A 20269-nucleotide genomic window follows, 5' to 3' on the forward strand; every position below is an offset into this window, starting at 1 on the left:
AGCTAGGAAGAGGGAGAGAGGAGGAAGGGGGAGGGAGGGTGAGATGCAGTGGTGAAATATATCAGTTCTCTTACCTTGAAAGGGAACATAGGACATGTTCCAACGGCATTGAACGTGGTCTTCGCGTTTCGACAGTCTGTCGGCACGCAAAAATATTACCTCACCAATCAGAGAAGAATTTGTTCACAGTTGGAGTCGACGCAGCCCAATATTCCGGAGATGCAAAATGGAAAATTTAAACAGTAATCCACGAACGAAGTGAGCCATTCAAAATACGTAAGCCATGGCATAAAGTTAAATTAACTCATATATTTTACGCACCGTTATAGTGGTGTGGGGGGAACGAGGGACAGAGAGAGAGAGAGGGAGGCGAGAGAGAGAGAGAGAAGGGGGCGGTTGAGTATGCGTGTGTCTATATTCCAGTGTAGAAAATCTATATGCACTACATGTCCCTCGTCCTTTCTGTTTCTAAAGTATTCAAGTGCAATGCCGTCCAAATTCGCCGTAGTGGAGCACGGCTCCCTCCACCGCTTTCAGGCGCACACGCAGCAGCAAGCTCACTCTAATTCACACACGCCCTATAGATACGGAGAAGGGGGGGTCTCATATGCCAATTACGCGGTAGAATCTCACTCACACCCCATACCATCTTTATGACATGTATTAGAGAGTGTGAAAACGAGTTTCCTTCGCTTAGGCGCATTTCACTGTACATTCTGAATAATAACATTTCCCCAGAAACTTGGGCATTTCAGCATCAATTTACAATTTTCAGATTCAGACAAATACACGAGCCTGGCGACCAGAGTTGGTAAACCACTCCAGTATATAAATGCTATAACATGCAAGAGCTGTGTGGGAAATAACTTCCATTTGAATGTGCCACACTGGACCAGCATGACCAAAATTACTTCTTTGCAAAATGTCAATAATATTGACATTGCAAATGTCAATAACTACTCAATGCTAAAACGCACAATCTGTTTGCTGTATTACCGCGTATCTTATCACACACGATCACTCACTCTTAACAAGCTCACGGGCACACTCACTACCACGCTCGTGCACCACGCATTGTAACTCATGACCAGATGCATCAACAGGAAGCTGATGCCACTGTGGTGTACTGAGCCAAGATGGCGAACAGGGCAGCCAAGAGCATCCTCACCTGTTTTCATAGTAGGAAACGAGGATGTCAATCTTCAGACATGGCTACCATCTGCTGGTCAACCACTTCTATTGCACCCATCTGTGACCACTTCGATATGGCTTGAATTTCGAAACGATTACCAGTCAGTTTAAAGAAACAAGGAGCAATTATCCATAAACTTTTCAATGCCACAACAGCCTTTTGCTAAAATGCCCCTGGTCTGGCCAACATGGATGACTTCTGCCTTTACATCTATTGTCATAACTGGCTGAAAGGATCAGGTGGCATTTTCTTACACGTCTGAAAGCTCGATGTTGAACACGTTGCTTCTCACTGGCTACATACACACTGAAGAGCAAGTGCAGATGTTGTTCTATTTGACTTAAGATCGAACAGAAAAGACACCCACTAGCGTCTTGTACAAAACATTGTGTAAAATACAACATGAATACATACCCAAGGAATTTCAGGAAAAACTTAAACATTGTTTGCAAAGTCATGAGAATCCAGATGAGAACATTTCAACACCACGGTCATCGCGAGGTTTGCAGACACGGAGCTGTCCAGGTGCTGAAGTTGGTCATGGTCACTAGTATCCACAAGTATCCACTTCATGACGCTACAGTAATAAAGAAGGCAGAATAGTAGATGTTATCAGGGGTGCCCTAAGGCGGGGTAAGATGATTTCAAGGACCGTGTACTGACAGGGAGCTGTCATAGAAATGGGGGTGGGGTGTGTATATATTCTCTCATAGCGCCCAACATTTCTAGCAGTGTATGTGCAGAGGACAAAATTATATGACCTTCATTAATATCAAAAGAATACAGTTGTATTGTTGTAGCATGTAAGTGTGTGCCTGCTATCACACCCCTTTTTCAGGCCATAATTATCTGCCGGCTGAAAATCATACTGCACCTTTCCTGGAATGTGACTGCTTACACATGATCCACCTGGTTAAATGTATGAAATGAGCTTACTGAACAATCATTGGCAGGGTGTGGGTGGTGGGTGAGCTTGCCTTTTCCATTTACAGTGCCCTTCCAATTACACTCTTAACCTGGTATAGTGTTACAATGGCTTTAAATACCAAAGCTTTATATCTATTGAAGTACACTACATTCATCTTTCGCTTGCCTGTTTTTAAAAATATATATATGGGGGAAAAAAGAAATGGACCTCCATGTGCAGACTGTTCCTTTTCTCCAGTACACTCAAAGTGGTAGAATCCACACAACATATGAAGATTCATTACATGCCAAGCCATAACCAGTACTATACAGGTCTCTGAAAATAGCCTCTTCTCTTAAAGGTGCATTACGTAACCCTCTGTCAGACTGCCAGTGGAGTGTCTGTGATCGTCATCATGCCATGATTGTATGGCACGAAATTAGAGTCAGTGAAGAAATCAATCTATTGTTTTTCTAAGCCTTGGAATTTTATGTTGACAACCGTGGGGCCATGACTGTCTTGAGTGTGTGTGTACAATGAGGATGACTTGTTGGTCCTTGTTGGTTAAATGGGAAAAGGTTGACCTACACACATACAGGATCTAGCAGTGGCCTGTCTATTAGCACGGCAAATACCAAGTGTAACTAAATATTTGTGATGGATTGTTTCAGTTTCTTTGTCTGACATTTTGATGAGAAAACTGATTATTAAAAAAGTTTACTTGACACTTGGTTAATAATATCACCCTTACGAGAACACTGAAGACGTTCAAAATAACAATATCATGATAGATGTGTCAGAAAGTAATAATGCATATTATGTTTTCAAAAAATAGTTCACAGTTTGTTCTTCAGTCAAACGTTAATACAAAAAAATGTGAACACAGATGACAAGTTGACTACTTGAATGAGACCTGTAACACTTTTTTATTTGTTGATACTTCATGTGTGTCAATCTATAGTACATGTACAGTATAAACTTAATCTGATCAAAAGCCAAAGGATACATCAAAGCAAACTTGGACCTGACAACAACTCAAACAAGGACTACGGTGTCAAGGATTATTCTTCCTTGACTTAAAGTTTTAACCCTGACATATGATAGATATATACTATAAAATTCCAACTATGACCTAACAAGCACTTTACAGGTATATTGTCCATACCATAAATAAAAAAAACGCACAAATACATTCATTACCAATCTCAGATTTATGGTTAGACCCCTTGTAATGTTTTAACAGCTACTGCCAAGTTCTTGAAGAGGGATCTAAATCTGGCCTGTTCTGGACTCGCCATGCTCTTAGAATCAAACAGTCAATAGCATATGATTGGTCTGAAGGTCTCAAACCACCACATTTTGTCATTTCTTTACAATAGTATGATTCAGTTTATGGAAATCAAAAAAGTTTCTGTTATTCATGTTTCACTTTGTTCAATAGATGTAGCTAATAAGAATAATAATTTAAAAAAACATATTCCAGCACCTTGCTAATATTTGTGGATTATTATGCCTCTTGTCAGTCTGTCTCCTGTGAATGTACAATTGAATGTTGAAAATCCACTACAAAAATAAGTACATAATTGGCTGGCCTTCAAGAGTGGTCTTCACAGAAATTGATGGAACAGGTCTTCCTACATTTATCACCATCAGTCATGAATGTTAAGTATTCTTCAAAAAAAAAAAGGGTTACAACCTTTCTGCTACCAAACAAGAGTCAAATAATATCCATAGGGAAAATCCTGGTAGATAGTCACAGCTGTTTTCCAGCTTGACGCCATATTGAGTCAGATTATCATGGGAGAAAATGCCGTCACAATATGAAAGGCGCGTTAGTGGCATATTGTTCATACTGTGAGCGCATTTTCAACTGTAATATCCACAGTTCCTGCCAACCTTAACAATGTAATACGGATATGCATAGTGTGATTTCTCTCCAAATTCTCCATTCTATATTACATAAACAAATAACTTTAGTAAACCTGTGTCAATGTCATGTATGACAAAATATCTGCAAACAAGGAGGCATACTGTATGAGAGTTGTCCTGATCTGTTTAACAAGGTTACCCTACTTAACAGTATATGTAGAGGTATACAATCCAATGGTAGTTATTGTGGACATGAGTGAACATAGAAATCTTTTTACAAATTAATGCCCTAAGACGTCTTACTACAGGCCTTCATGACCAAAAAAGTGCAAAATAACACAACACGATGGAAGAAAAATCAATTCTGATCAGCAGATCTCAAGAAGGCATATTCTAAAGGTATCTGACACTTGAACAAAAGAGAAGTAGCAGGGTGATCTCTGCAGATCACGGTGCTAATTCATGTTTGTTGTTGTTGTATTATTTAATTAACCTGAATTTGGAGAAACGTTACATGTTCTTGCGCTCTCGACTTTGTGGTTTCCTTGCGCGGCCGCGCCAATCCCTGCTCTCCCTGGAGAGCTTCTCCAGCTCCCTCCCTCTCTCTGATGTGGCCTCACACGGGCTAATCGTGTCTGCTTCTCCGTCTCTTTTCCTTCTAGGCCTCTTTCCTTTGTCCTCCCTTTGCCCTTACATTTCTCTCTCTCTCTCAGTCTATCAAACACTTGCACAGACCGACAGACACGCACGCACACGCACACACACATACACATACAAACACGCGCGCACACACACACGCACACACACACACACACACACAGTCAAACACACAATCACATACATACATACATACATACACAGTCAAACACAGACACAGACACAGACACACACACACACACACACACACGTACACAGTCAAACACACCCGCTTAAACTAACTCAGTACACGCTCACGTTGCCCCACTCCACGAGGTACTGGACCTTTCCGTCCGGAGTTATCCGTCTGGCTAGGATCCTGACCGCTTCCCCGCCTCCCCAGCTCCGGGGCGCCGCCCCCTCTCCTGGCACCCCGCCGGAAAAGGAAGTGACATCACGCAGGAAGAGCGAGGGACACGGTTCCAGCCTCTGGCCCGGCTGGTGATGGGAGAACGGAAGGCAGGGAGGAGGGTGCGCGTGTCTGCAAGGGTCTTCCGGACTGAGGGAGGGGCGGAGGGAAAGGGAGGAAAACAGACCAAGAGAGAAAGAAAAGAGAGAGAAAGAGAGAAAGACAGAGAGAGTGAGAGAGAGAACGAGACAGAGAGAGAGTGAGAGAGAGAACGAGACACAGAGAGAGAGAGAAAGAGAAAGAGAAACAGAGTGAGAGAGAGAGAAAGAGACATAGAGAGAAAGAGAGAGACAGAAAGAGAAAGAGAGAGAGACAGAGAGAAGAGAGAGTTGAGGACTGAACACTGCTATATAGCCATCATAGTGGTGAAACTAACATGAATGGTAAATGATTTAACATTTGCTAAAAGAAAATACATAACAAAAAAAACAATTGTGTCTGTCTTGATTGAAAACATAGCTTGACTAATAATGAATGTCCCAATTTATTTGTCTGAGAGCATGCCCACATATACAACTACAGATGAAGTAGTGAAATAAACATGTCATAAACATAAACAATTGTATTGTCCCTATTCATTACACAGGTACGTTAACTTACACAGGTACGTTAACTAAATGGTGGACATATTTTGGTTAGAAGGTTGCCATCACTTCCCTTGCCTCATATATACTGATGCATGTGCCTGAGTGTCATGTTCTTCGCCTGTAGTGATGCAGGGTTCTGTGTGTCATGTTCCTCATCTGTAGTGATGCAGGGTTCTGTGTGTCATGTTCCTCATCTGTAGTGATGCAGGGTTCTGTGTGTCATGTTCCTCACTTGTAGTGATGCATGTGCCTGAGTGTCATGTTCCCCACCTGTAGTGATACAGGGTTCTGTGTGTCATGTTCCTCACCTGTAGTGATACAGGGTTCTGTGTGTCATGTTCCTCACCTGTAGTGATGCAGGGTTCTGTGGCTCAGGGGCTGGGTTCCATTGTAGGAGGGGTGGTAGAGTGCAAACATTCTCTTGGGAGGTGATCTAAAGTTGGTACAAAAAGAGGAATTCTACCTTAGATTTTAAATACAGGAATCTCACATTTACGGGATGATGTGCCACAAAATATGTCTTGTAAAACAAATACAAATTTGACCATGGGAATCAGCATCTACACAGTTTTTGTTTGGCATTTTGTGTAATTTCATGCACCGAGCACTCACCCCAACGTCAGCTCCTCCTCGGATTTCCTGGAGTTGTAAAGGTTCGTCCCACCTACATAACCATGGCAACATGGCACCAGATCTATGGGGTTGGCCGCCGCTCCTTGTGGACAAGGCTGTGTGGACCAGGGAGAGGGAAACACGGTCAGCCCCATGTGAGCCAACCGCACTTGTGTTGGTTCTGCTTTGGTATTTACACACTACACAGTTTCACAATGGATGTTCGTGATGCCAAGGTTGCTGGTTAAACTAACCACATGATGGAAAAATCAGACAAGGACAAAAAAAAAGATGTGATTTGCTCATTTCAAATGGGGATAAATCTGAATCCTGTGCATCGCAAACATATTTACTTATGCTAATCTCTAATTGAAGATGGCAACCAAAACCTATTCCTTGACAGCACTGGATGATATTCCTATCCACCGGACATGCCCAGCACAAAGCTCATGTATACACTGATGGTTCACCTCTCCTCCACATAACGTGCCGTCAGGCCAGATTGTGTCCAAACGGCAGCTCTGGGCATGAGACAGGCGTGCTGCAGGGCTACAGGGGGATGTCTCACCCGCAGCATCCCAACCGTGAGCCTGGACACACGCCTGTGTTCTCCCTCTCTCCACGTCCCCATGTAAATCAGCCGTGACAGCGCAATCCGTGGCCCCGTGAGATGGGGCTGCTGTGAGGGGAGAGCAGTGTGCAGGGGACGGGGCTGAGTCTGCCGAGACATGCTTTTGTACATCCGTGACGTGTTTTTGGAGATCCGTGCCGTGTATCTGGAGATCTGAGACATGTTTTTGTACATCCGTGACGTGTTTTTGGATATCCGAGACGTGTTTTTGTACATCCGTGACGTGTTTTTGGAGATCCGTGACGTGTATTAGGAGATCCGTGACGTGTATTAGGAGATCCGTGACGTGTATTAGGAGATCCCACACGTGTTTTTGGAGATCCGTGACGTGTATTAGGAGATCCGTGACGTGTATTAGGAGATCACACACGTGTTTTTGGAGATCCGTGACGTGTTTCTGGAGATCCATGCCCCGGTTGTTGTTCTGTGTGACAGGTTCTACGCAGCAATCATCCACACTTTTATCTCTCCAGGGTAGAGCGATCACTGTGACATGGGTACTTGGGTTTTGCTGTGTGTCTCTGTGTGTGTGTGTGTGTGTGTGTATATATATATATAAGTAAGTGAAACGTGAATACAAGGGTTAGTATTTAGGAACATGCATTGGTGTATGTATGTTTATGTGCAGATGTATGTGTATGCGTACAGTATGTATTTGTGTATGCGTACAGTATGTATGTGTGTATGCGTATGGATGTGCATATGCTCCATATGTGTATGTGTACACTACTGGTCAAAAGTTTGGGGTCACTTAGAAATTTCCATTCCACATTTCAACAACAGTCGAGAACCCTTTTACAATTATGCAAGCACATAATGTAATCTGAAAACTGCTGCCCTGATCTCAGCTGGTAGTCTATAATAGATTGGAATGGAAATTTTTAAGTGACCCCAAACTTTTGACGGTAGTGTATGTATCTGCATATGCTCATGTATGTGTGCAAGTGTGTATATGCGCTAACACCCATGCATGTGCACGAACATACTGTGTCTGTTGAGGAAATACAAAGGTGTGTGGTTATGCGTGAATATTTGTGTAAATGACTGTGAATAGATACGTGTAGTACTGTATATGTGCATGTGTGTAAATGTATATATGTGTGTGTGTGTGTGTGTGTGTGTGTACACACCTTCCGTGCAAGTCTGAGGGGCCTCTAGCTCTTTAAATCTCTGTGCTCCATCAATGCTGCCCTGTCAAAGTGCCCGTGCCACCTGGCCAAACTGTAATCGACTGCAAAGTGCACTTGGACCAGATCCCAGACTGTGCATTCGGCCATACCTTCCCCCTCCCCTCCTCCCCATTTTATCACAACAAACCCGCCTCGAGACAGCTCAGGGATGTATATCAGCTCCGGCTAACAGGACAGTCATCCGGGGGATTGCTGACTAACGTACACAAGGGCAGTGGTAAGGCGCAGAGCTCTGCCATCTCCAGTATTTTAACAGGGTGAAATAGACCAAGACGTTTGGGGAGGAGTGTGTATAAAAAATAAAATATAAGGAGTGTATACAAAAATAAACACAGAATGACACACTGATATGTCTATATGCGCACAGTACTCATTACATTGTGCAATCAGGTGCGGAAGTCAGTAGTATGTGTGTGTGTGTGTGTGTGTGTGAGAGAGACCCTGTGGGCTCCATCTTAATTGACTTTGCGCAAGTCGCTTTGTGAGCGGATCTTGTGGACGGCGCTGTTGCTGTTTTACCAGCGGGATAATGACTGTTGTGCCCGACGCAAATCTAAAATGGGGTGGTCTGTAGTAGCTACATTACTCATGGGTGTGGTTTGGGCGTAACGTGCAATAAACCAATCAGAGCGTCATCTCACATTCCCTTTAACAACAGGCACGCTTGTTCCATAGCGGATTGCTATTATGATGGCGGATTTTCCAGGCGCAGCCAGGAACGGTTCACAGCGCTATAGTCAGTTGGGAACAGTTTGCTATTGATTTTTCCTCTTGACAAAATGTAATACAGAAATGTCACTTTCCAATGTTTTGGGATCACTCTCACAGAATCACAAGGTTATGAATGCATGGTGATATTTTTGCAATGTAATCTAACATTACCTCACTATAGACAATTCAGATCTTCTGTCAGATAAGCTCTCCTCTCCCGTGCTGCTGTTGGGGCATTTGGGTTAAATGGCATCGGCATGCAATTCAACATCACGTCTCATTAAGTCCTCTAATATTTCCTAATTTATGTCATCAATCAACACATCCGTGATTCGTGGAAATGTGTACACTAGATTTATACCTATTTTTTCACATCGGACACCACACTTATTTCCCTCGTGTAGCAATATTTGTCCTTGTAATTATGTATGGTTTGGAGAAATGGGAACTGCGTCGTATAGATGAGAGGAGCAAAGTGCATTGCGTAACACAGGCGCCCAAGCAAGCCCTCCTGCAGGTGTAAGCTACGGCTGTACCTTACCATCAGGCAACTCAACAACGAGAAACAGTTTCCAAGTTGACCTAACTTTCCAACTCTGCACAGTATCCCATTAACTGCATGACAGTAGGCTATTCACAATATTTTATGTAAATTAGAGTTTGTAAACACGTTTTCATCAACTCAATGCACGCACAACTTTTGTTTGAGCAGGAGAGAGAATAACAATGAATGGACGCAGCAACTACAGAAATTGTAGCCAAGGCTACTTGCTGCTTTCTTTTACTATCTATGGTTGCTGGTTAACAGCACATAATAAGCTGATTCACAGCTAATTCACAAACTCAAGACTTCAAGGCCATCATGGCTATAAAACGTTTTTTGAAAACAACGAAAGGATGGAGGGAACATAGCAAAGCTTGGAGTTATTTCAGATGGGCTACAACAAGGTAGGCAAAATTGTGGTGCTTGTCAAAACCTTAGCGCAGCTGGAATAATGCTTATAGGCTTGTGTTAAAGCGCACACAATGTTTAAAGCCATACACAACGGTAAATTGGAACAAAACTAAAGGTAACTTTAGCCTTTATAGGGCTGTATAAAGTTGTCCAAATTAATAGGTCGTAATTAGGCGTTGTTGTTGTAAAGATATTGCATGTAGATGTACTATATAGGCTACTAAATGTTTAGTTGACCAATGCATGAACAAAAAACAAATCGGGAAACGAACAAATATTATCAAGGCTTTGAATGTTTCCATCTGTGCACAGGTGCACATCGGTGTGCATAGCATTCATTCCTGCAGGCCTGTGGCCATGCATGCGCCCTTAAAATAGCATCTAAATTTGCGCCACTGACTTTAGACCAGGAGGTTCCTGGTCTGTGGCGGAATTGTTTTCTGAAACTGCAAAATATCAACAGGGACCATTTGCGCCGGAACACGCCCCCTCTTTTTGCTGAAACGCCCCCGTGGGCGCACATGTACCTGTGGAGGGAAATATGCGCTCCAATATGCGCTGACTGCAAAATAGGAAAGACAAAAGCGCGAGTATACAAAGTCAATTGCGCTGGAGTGCAAGATAGAGCCCTGTGTGTTTTTGTTCATTCAGATGTACAAGTTCAAGTCTATGCTTTTTGCTAGTGGTTTGTAAAGGAGTGTGTGTGTGTGTGTCTGTGTGTCACCAGAGCTACTGACCTGTGTCTCCATGATGCGGCGCTTTGATTTGCGAGACTCCTGACCCACCACCCTCCGCTGACACGGCAGTGACAAGGGGCTGCATCAGGAGGCAGAAAAACAACATTTCCCAGAATCACTCAAACGACCCTCAGCCCACTTCCTCCTCCTTTCATACATATCAAACGCAAATGAAGTGTCTGTTCTCTGTGGCCAGCTTTGCACAGAATACTGATAGAGGGAAGGAGGTCACTTTGGTTAAGATTAAGAGAAGCCTCCATCCTTCAAAAGACCTGAGAACGCTAAAAGGCTGCACATTTACACATTTACACACACACACACACACACACACAACAATGACATAACTTATAAGGCTCTGCTGAGATGCAGATACAATTGGATTTTGTAAAGGTGTTGATGGGCATACAACTGAGTTTTGGAAAGGACCGAGTGTTTATACTGCAACTCTTGATGAAATGTAAGTGTAATGTATGTAAGTATACTGTATTCTGGCTCCACCAATGTAGTGGGCAGCAGCTTCTCATCACAAACAATTTGCCTGATCAGGCAACAACAGAGCGTTTGGCAGGAGGAAGAGGCCAGAAGATCCGTCTGCCAAAGGCCTAGGTTATGACACACTGTCTAATCACAAAGCTTCTGAGGCCTGTGTGTTAATATGATCATTCAGTTTGAGCAAAATGGGCGAGAGCGCGAGATAGGTGATGATGGAACCTTGCTGTAATTCACTACTGTGGGTTCTTTGGTTATAAGCTATGCCAGCAATTGCTGTGAAATATATACTACTTATAATGTTATAATGAAAAAAATAATATGTACTTCCAGCAGTATATAAATACAGTATGTGAATATAACATATACTTTAGTCCAGAGGAACCCTTCTTACTGAAAGGATTCTGCACAGAATCGTTCAAAGAAGCTTTGAAGAGTTGTGTGAGTGTGAGGGAAATGTATTGACCATTAGTGGGGAGTGTAAGAGTGAGGAGAAGAATAATGGGAGGCGAGATCCTTGATCTGACCTTTTCCTGTGTGTGATGTTGATGGGGGGCTCGGCGATGAGCGGAGACGCGTCTGACGAGAGAGGGGGAGGCGCCCGCACCTGCAGCCCGAACAGACACTTCTTCTTTTTTATCTCCTTGCCAGAGACAAACCTACGGCAGAAGAGAGGAGACATACGTCTGGGTCGAGCAGATCCAGTTCTCTCCTGTATGCTATTAAAACTGATGCAATTCCCTTTAGGAATAACTAACAGTAGGAGGAGATGAAAACAAGTCATTCATCTCATTGCTTTGACATGGAAATGCAGCCATCCTAAACTCCTAGCCGTGCAAAATAATAATTAATATCTCAGGCCTATTTAAGATCAAACTTTGAAATGCCTTTTAACCCAGCAAAGAGACCAATGGTGTGAAATCACACACCCTGAAGTGAGCCCCACAAGGCAAACCTGCCGAACGTAATTCCAGTGGCCAATATCTAAGCAAACAATACAAAGCCTCCCGTCTGCACCGAGGCATCGGAGCAGATTAACATCTTATGTAAGTTCCCATGCATCTTGTGTGGCGAGCTGGAAGGAGCCGCCACCACCATGCATGTTAATTACCGCCGCCACATCCACGCTCACCTGTCTTTGTGGGAGTTCAGAGCGTTGAGCAGATTATGGCATCGATCTTGCCTCGGCGTGTCGGAGAGCTGAGCGACACGCAGAGGGAGGGAGAAAGAGAGTGTTGATTTTGGCTTTCAGTAGGAGGAATCACTTTCACACAAATAGAGGATATCACATTTTTTTTTTGCATAACCAGAGACATAAAAACTGATGAAGTCTCCAGACATCTCTATCACACAGCCTGTGTCTGCCTTGCAGCTATAAACCACACAACACGCGCACGCACACACACACACACACACACACACACACACACACACACACACACACACACACACACACACACACTTTCTGCTGCAAGTGTGTGATTGTGCACAGGATTAAAAAACATAAGTGTTTCCGTGTGCTTTGACAGCACTGTAATTTCAGCCTGTAAAAAGGGCATTAAAGCCCAGTCAGTCAGCTTGATTTGCATTACAAAAATAAGGCTAAGCTCCTCTAGCACGGCACCTCTCCCAGCAGCAGAGACTCCCAGTTCTCGTTGGTGAAAGACAGGATTTCGTGGTCAAAATCAAAGTACTTCCTCTTGCAGCACAGAGAGAGGTGATACAGGACCAAATGGGCCAAATCTACCCTAAAAGGACAAAAAGATTGTGAGCATGCCGCAGAAATATGACAGTCTCAAATACAATGGCAGAACGTAAATACCATGGTTAATACTGCTGGACAGGTGTGCACTAGAGCAAGATCATATTCATTTGCTTGATACATACATCAAGCTAATAGACTAATGTTAAAGGACAATGTGCAACTGGCTATGCATACTTATCAGGGGTTTTAATGACTGTTTTGAGATTACAGACGATTTTTTCCTCATGTCATTTTGTGCTAGCCCCCCTACAAAAGGATGAACTGGCAAGTGGCCCATAGGTCATTTTAGTTTGAGACCCCTGCCATACATGCAAGCAATCTGCAACTATGATTACCGTCGAAACTCTAGACTATATGGTAGGTTACCTTCACAGAAAACTTTTCAAGCACAAGCTAGCAGCCTGATGAATTATTTGAGATTCCTCTTTTGTGGTAAATAATACATCCTAATTTTCCATTCTGCGGCACTGTTACAGTTTTGCAGACAGAACTTTTTATTTTAAAAGCCCTCTGGTGCGACTGAATCACGGTGACCTTACCAGTTCATGGGTAGCCGCTGGATTGTCTCTGGTCCACTTGTGCAAACGGAACACTGGAACCGGTAGAACCTAATAAGGAAGAAGAGAACGTGTCCCACATTAGGACATTATTCCAACACTAAAACCATACCCGACACAGTAGTTCCTGGCCTGAGTTAGAAATGCTACATCACATAGGCACATTATGCAAATACCATAAACATAAACACAAAAATATACATAAAAAATTTGTCAAGAAAAAAGTGAAACGGTACAAGGTTAGTGGCATGTACAGTACAAGTCAAACTTAGACAAAGAAGAAAAAGTGTCGGATATTCTTAATGTTACAACATGAACCCTATATCTGAGACCATAAAATAATTCATGTTGGTACATTTTCTAAGGTGGCTTAGACATAGTACGTCACAATACACATGTAGACATGTTTTTCAGCGCGACCAGGGAGATGGTGGGTGCATAGTGGCAAATATATGTCAGGATGAGACAGCAGCGATTCTGCTCATGATTGCATATCTATTGCTTCAGAGGTCCTCTCTCTCGCTCACTCACTCACACACTTTCTCTCTCTCTCTCTGTTCCTCACACATACACACACAGTCTTCTCCCTTCCCTGCCATTCTCCCTGCACATCTCCAAAGAGGCGCTGCTGATGCAACTCTGTATATGACCAATAGAAATATAAGTATGTACGGCTCAGCAGCCCCCATGTATCTGCTATCTACAAAAAGAGTCATATTTTCACTGTTTCTAAAGAGGGAGAGAGAGAGAAAGAGCTGAGATAAAGAGAGAGAGAGAGAGAGAGAGAGAGAGAGAGAGAGAGAGAGAGAGAGAGAGAGAGAGATCAAAGCTGGCTGACTGAGCCATTTGTCCCTGAATTAAAAATGCACAGCCATGGCTAATTTTATACCCTGTCTATCAAATGATGACCTTGAAGCCACAAGTCTACAACAATGTGCATAATAACAGTGCAATCCGATCTCACCTGTCTCCATACAGCAGGGGTTTGGCCAAGCACTGTGTGCATGCTTCATGGAACCACTGACCACAGCTACCACACTGCAGCATCTTCAGGTTCCACCTAGAGCAGGTACACGAGCAACACACACACACAAAGAAACAGTGAGGCATACAATGAAACACTGCATAATGCCATTTCAAAGGGAATGACAAAGTGACCGAAAAGTCTTCACAGGACCAAACACAGACCTGGCCTCAGTCATTTACTGGTTAATTAGGTTCCAACAAACCAGACATATGTGCAATTCTTAAAGATCTTACTTAAAGTGAATATTCTGTACATCCTGTCATGCATCATTAACATGAGACAAGGTTGACTTACTCTCCAGGCCCAGCGCAGTAGCAGTAACACTGCTGCTGATTGGTCAGGTGCTGGGGGTCCCAGTCCAAAGTTGACAGCTGATAGGGCAGCCGGAGCTTCATGAACTGCATGAGTCTGGCAAAGCGTCCCCGCTTCAAGGCACCCCCTCTCTGAGACACACACATAACAACAACCGGCCGGCCGGCGGCACAGCGCGTAGCTTAGCCGGGGCGCGGTGAGTCAAAGCCCAGCGCCGTGCCCCCGCATCTCCCAGAGATTACCTGGCGCAGGGAACATGACAAGGACTGACAGCAGAAGGGCTGCTAATGCTATTTTAATGTGGGCCGGCAGAATGGGATTCTGTCTGGAGAAAAAGGCAGGCAGGGATGTCAGGGGGTGAAATAGAAAGAGGGATTGATGGATGCAACACCTGGCCTATTTTCCATCTCCAGACCTTGACTCAGACTAGGCACGCGGAGAGAGGAGGAGAACAATAAAAGAGGAAGAACTAGCATGACGGAGGAAATAACCTCTTGCTGCTTTCATCTACTGCAATTAATGCACAAAATTCCCCCATCACAATATTTTGCCGTCACTCACGCTGTAATTGTCAGGAGCAAATAAATGGGGGAAGGGGTGGGGGTTGACATGACAGAACGATGCAATCCAGAGCTGTCCTCCTGGATTTTTTATGGCTATGAAAGAGCTTCACAATGCAATTAGATAGAGGGAGTGTGACGAACCCTTGTGGCAACTGCAAAAACACACTGCCGGCAGATCCAGGCGTCACTCTCCGCCTCGGCCTCGATGGCCGGGATATGGCACTGGGGATGGTAGCCTGCAGAGAGGAGAGCGAAGACAAGAGCTGCTCACTTTCATTGTATTTCATTTTCAGTGTATTAAACGTAACATAATTACGCTATGGTACATCACTGACATGGCAGGAGGAGAGCATTCAGATTTTATACTTCTACTGCGCTTGCGATTACTCTTACATCAAGCCGATTTAAGATCATCAAAAAATGAAAAATATTAGGACGGAATAGGAAAAAAAAGAGCACTGCATAAAGGGTAACAATCTAGCCTTTGAAAGGTATTATAATGGTCATTCGTTAGCTCATAATATAATCTGCGAGAAATTAGCTTCGGTTATCTCACCATGGCGACACTTGAGACAGTTGATGAGAGGTTCTTTCAGAGGTGGAGCATCACAGATACAACAAACTTCCTCCACTCCAACAGAGACTGCAGAGAGAGAGAGAGAGAGAGAGAGAGGACAAGTAGATGTGAAATGGAGATAATAGCGAGAGAGCGAGAGAGAAGTGGGATGAGAGAGGCAGCAAAGAGAGAAAGTCAGAGAGGAGAAAAGAGTGGATGCAATCGAGAGTGGGGGAGGAGCAGAAGAGGGAGAGAGAGAGAGAGCACATTATTTATTTGTTTATTGACTCATATAATTGCCACTTCAATGATTCTCACATATCGTGCTCTCACAGATGTCTGAGCCACTGAAGTGCATATCTGGGTGTGTTCGACCAGAGCTAAAACGCAACAGCCTTCTCACACAGTAGTCTCTTTCCTCCACATGACATAAATCAGAATTGTGATTCACGGAAGACGATCAACCCTGCTCCTAATGCTGCCAAGACTTCTAATCTTTGCTCTGTTTCAATAGGAACACTAAGATCATCATATCAGAGAATGAGAGGGAGACAGACAGAGAGAGACAGAGAGAGAAGAGAGAGAAGAGAGAGAGAGAGAGAGACAGAGAGAGAAGAGAGAGAGAGAGATGATATAACCATAAAATGTGCAATAATAAGCCCTAGCTGATACTACATTTTTTAACATTAAAATTCAAATGGGTAAAGGAATGCGATGCTCAGGACTGTTCTGGTATAGTATGTATGGCCATAGCCAATGCTGAAACACGCTTTAATATAAACACTTTCTGTAGAATGTAACGGTTCGGTTTCTTAACAAAATAAATAAAAGAGCAGAGAATATTTCCCTTCTACTCTTGTAAGGACATAGATTAAACCACCAGTGTTTGGATTGCAAGCACAACTTCCTCCTGGCTTCCTCCATTTCGTCTAGCATTGTCTGCAGCCTATTTTAACCAGGTGTTTACTTCCTTACAACAGAGCCGGAGTAGAATCAAAGAACGTTTTTGGTATCCACGTTTTAATACGTTGAAAAGTCCAGGTCGCATTTATCAAACTTACATGAATGTATGTCTTTCCTCAAGACCCAGAACTCAGAGTTGTCCTCAAATCGGACCAAACAGCACTGTTTGACTCCATCCACCTAGGACAGAAAAAATAGATGTGTGCTATATGGGTACATCACAAAGGGAAGTTTCACTGAAATGAAAAAAGAGCAACGGAAAAAAAAAAACACAAAAAGTAGTGCACTCACTCTTTTAACATTGCCTAAGTAAAGTAGTCCATCACTCCATCGTGCTAAAACATCATCTCCTTCATTCACTACCCCCATCCTGCAAGGCAATGTGTGTGTGTGTGTGTTTTTTCAGAGAAAGAGTGAGAGACAGACAGAGGTAGAGAGAGCAAGAGAGATGAAGCAACAGACTTTCATTTCAGTAGGCTACCAGTCAGTATTAAGTTTTTCTCCAACAGTAGACGGGGAGAGCCCAAAACGCTGCAGGGCCTTATCATATCAGTAACAGAGGGCCACAAAGGGTTAAATTCACACTAAGAGCATAGCGACACTATACAGTACAGTACACTGAGTGGCATAAGTAAGTACACATTAGCACAGATGCAAACACTTACGGTGCCATACATGATATGATAAGAACCATACAATGCATGATGGAATCTAGTCACATTATATTATCACACTCAAACAATGCACGAATCCATTATTTCCCTGATGACAGACGAACAGAACAGATGTCAACTGTTGTGCATATTTAATGTTTAGACACGTTACGGCTCGCGTGCAAAAATTTATGCAGATGAATGCACTCAAGAAATTCGCTACACATGATCAAATTCACGAATCAATTAAGCAGCAACATAGTGACCGAAGCGATATTGACAAAAAGCTACCTGTAAAGTCGAACTCCTCTCCGCTGGGGTCACAGAGATTTCCGTGCAAGCTTGACATGAAATGCCTTTTCTCCTCTGTTTTTCCCCGTCACAATTACTGTCCGGTTATGTATGTGTCTGTGTGTGCAAGAGTGGATGTGTACGTGTGTGTCGGTGCCAAACCGAGTATGTCAGTCAACCCGTCAGTGAAAAGGCGTCTGTCCGTCTGTCTCTCTATCAGTCCGTCTTCCGCGACGTCGTTTCGTCATGTTCCCATCCCTTTCCTCTCTTTCCCCCTCCTATTGATGTTATTAAACGTGTTTGTCAGAGCAGCATGAGAATCAACCCGCGAGAGACGCCATCATCTCTGCCTCTCTCTCGACCGACTTGTTGTGACGCAGACATAAAACAGAGAGATCGAGTGGGAGGGAGATAGGGGGACCGGGGAGTGAACGGACCGAGAACACCTTCACATCTGTAAATTTGACCGATATTTTGATGTAAATTTCCTATCATGACAATTAGACTCTGCTCTAGAGTGTAATCGTCCCAAACCTAGGAGGGTGATAATGGCTCTCAGCGCCGGGTATTAATTCGCGCGCTGCTAATTAAAGAAAGTTGTGAGGCGACAGTCTTAATTGGTCCAGCTGAAAGTGCGCCGGGGACTGTTTGAGGAAAGTTTGAAAATGCCTCCTTGCCGCTTAAACCTAGAAAAAGCTGCCCACTGAGTAGTCTGCAGCTACATCCCGAAAAGTTCCTCGTGCAGCCAAGTCGCTTTAATGAAATATGATCCTAATTAAATATTCCACACAGGCACACCATGCCCAGGGTTCAGTCTTAGTCTCAGTTGATCGCTAGCCTATTTAAAAGCACGTAGCCTTATCCCTTTGTTATTATTATTTATAATATACATATATTTAAGCTACACCATCAGTCTCAAAGCTCGTAACCACGACTAACCAATGCTACAATTGAATCTCCACGTACATGTACATTTGCCTTTTCTTGTGAAACGCAGCAAATTTAAAGTAGCTGATCTGCACACATTTTATACGCATATGACGTGACAATTCTGTATAGCCTTTTGCTTTGGTTGCCATAATAGACTCAACTGCCAATAGTCTGTAGCCTATTGATGAATAATGTTTCGTCAACCAACTAAAGTCATATTTTAGCTAACAAACTTTTTTACGTTAGGCCTATAGCCTACTACAGCACATGTTCTAATTGTCTCTAACCCAAAAGAGCCTTAGGCCATTATTATTAAAAATTGAAAATTATGGGAGATACGGTGTTAAAAAAACTTCCAGGGAAATGTTTAGAGCGTGTGGGGGGGTAGGCCTACGTGGTTTAGTGACAAACCTGGGTAAGTTAACTCAGAGTAAGCCTCCTAATAGAAGAGCTGTATGGCTTCATTCTCCTCACAAAACAATGCCATAGGGCTCTTGTTGTTTCCCACTTACTCGGATTTAACTTAACCCAGGTTTGTCACTTAACCACGTACTTGGAATACCCCCGCTACCTGAAGACTGAGACCGAAAATACCTCAGTTTGGTCCTATAGGCTAGTTAAACCAAACAGGTAAGGAGGACTAACTATCACAAAGACGACATAACTTATGTAGCCTAGGCTACATATTTATCCGAGACTTTAAATCGCGACAACGTCTTAAATGCACGTTTGTTAATTAGTAAGCCAATGTTGTCATAAAATGGCTACTAGCAATTTATGTGCGCTGTATTTAACTTTCTTTTTTCTACACCAGGTGGCGATGACACCCCTCCCACTCAGTTCACTCAGTCCATTGATGATTGCTGGCCCCAGGCTGCTAAAAAAAGGCCAGGTCGAGGTTTTGACTATGGAGCAAAAATATTGAGGATTGTGTCATGGTAGGGTACACAATAATCGTTTGCCATGTGTACTGTCCATTTAATATCCTCCAACATACGCTTCCAAGGGACAAAACAGCAGTCATTCTAAAACCTTAACTGCGTGAATGCAATAAAAAATATAGCATATTGAAATAGCCTACTGTCGAAATACTGGGTCAAACAAATGTAGCCTATTGTAATAGCTGTTGAAAAAACACTGGGTCAAAACGACATGATATATGTACAAATGATGATAATGGAGTCTAAACAAATAAGTTGTTAGCCTGAAATAACTTTGTGCCCATCGTTTCTCATATAAAAACTGTCAGAAGATATCAACTTGGGAAATAGGCCTAGGCCTACAGTCAGAGAGACAACAGCATTCACGATCATTTGAATTCTTATCATTGTTTATGCGTTGAAAGAACGTCTGTCCCTTGGCTATACTGTTCAGGACATCACAGAGAGGCTTAGGCTTGGCCTACTCTCAAAAGTCACATGAACAAATTGTAATGAGTGAGTCATAAGCCTGTAGCAGGTTTGTGAGACTCAGATGGTCCAATTCAATGCTGACAGTGATTCTAGTTTTTCTTCCTAATATCCCATGACTTCCTTCGCATCACTTTGCCCCGAGGGATAAACTTAAATCCCTTTCATATCCAGAAATCCTCACTTCCCGTCCAGTTGCTGCAGTGCAAATGATTAGCCTAGTCGCCAAATAACAACCTCGAACGCCATGTAGCTGTG

The 20269-nt window shown here is 43.2% G+C and overlaps 2 protein-coding genes across 2 annotated transcripts in view; both read right to left on the reverse strand.

Annotated features, from left to right (window-relative positions):
- Nucleotides 1-951, reverse strand: part of syngap1b (synaptic Ras GTPase activating protein 1b) — a 95573-nt gene extending 94622 nt beyond the window's left edge. Inside the window, 1 exon segment of the mRNA XM_042107704.1 lies at nucleotides 75-951. Coding sequence (XP_041963638.1) covers nucleotides 75-96 — 22 coding nt within the window. The 5' untranslated portion in view covers nucleotides 97-951.
- Nucleotides 952-3006: 2055 nt separating this feature from the next.
- phf1 (PHD finger protein 1) lies at nucleotides 3007-18374 on the reverse strand. The gene is made up of 15 exons (XM_042107559.1): nucleotides 17673-18374; nucleotides 17020-17098; nucleotides 16827-16908; nucleotides 15766-15852; nucleotides 15351-15445; nucleotides 14629-14777; nucleotides 14272-14367; nucleotides 13290-13358; nucleotides 12610-12733; nucleotides 12118-12185; nucleotides 11513-11644; nucleotides 10497-10575; nucleotides 6273-6388; nucleotides 6007-6093; nucleotides 3007-5163 (listed from the first exon to the last, which is right to left on the reverse strand). The coding sequence occupies exons 2-15, from the start codon at nucleotides 17095-17097 to the stop codon at nucleotides 4908-4910; spliced, it is 1518 nt and encodes a 505-aa protein (XP_041963493.1). The 5' UTR covers nucleotide 17098; nucleotides 17673-18374; the 3' UTR covers nucleotides 3007-4907.
- Nucleotides 18375-20269: the final 1895 nt, after the last annotated feature.

This window comes from Alosa sapidissima, chromosome 10 (assembly GCF_018492685.1).
Source record: "Alosa sapidissima isolate fAloSap1 chromosome 10, fAloSap1.pri, whole genome shotgun sequence".
Taxonomy (NCBI): domain Eukaryota; kingdom Metazoa; phylum Chordata; class Actinopteri; order Clupeiformes; family Clupeidae; genus Alosa; species Alosa sapidissima.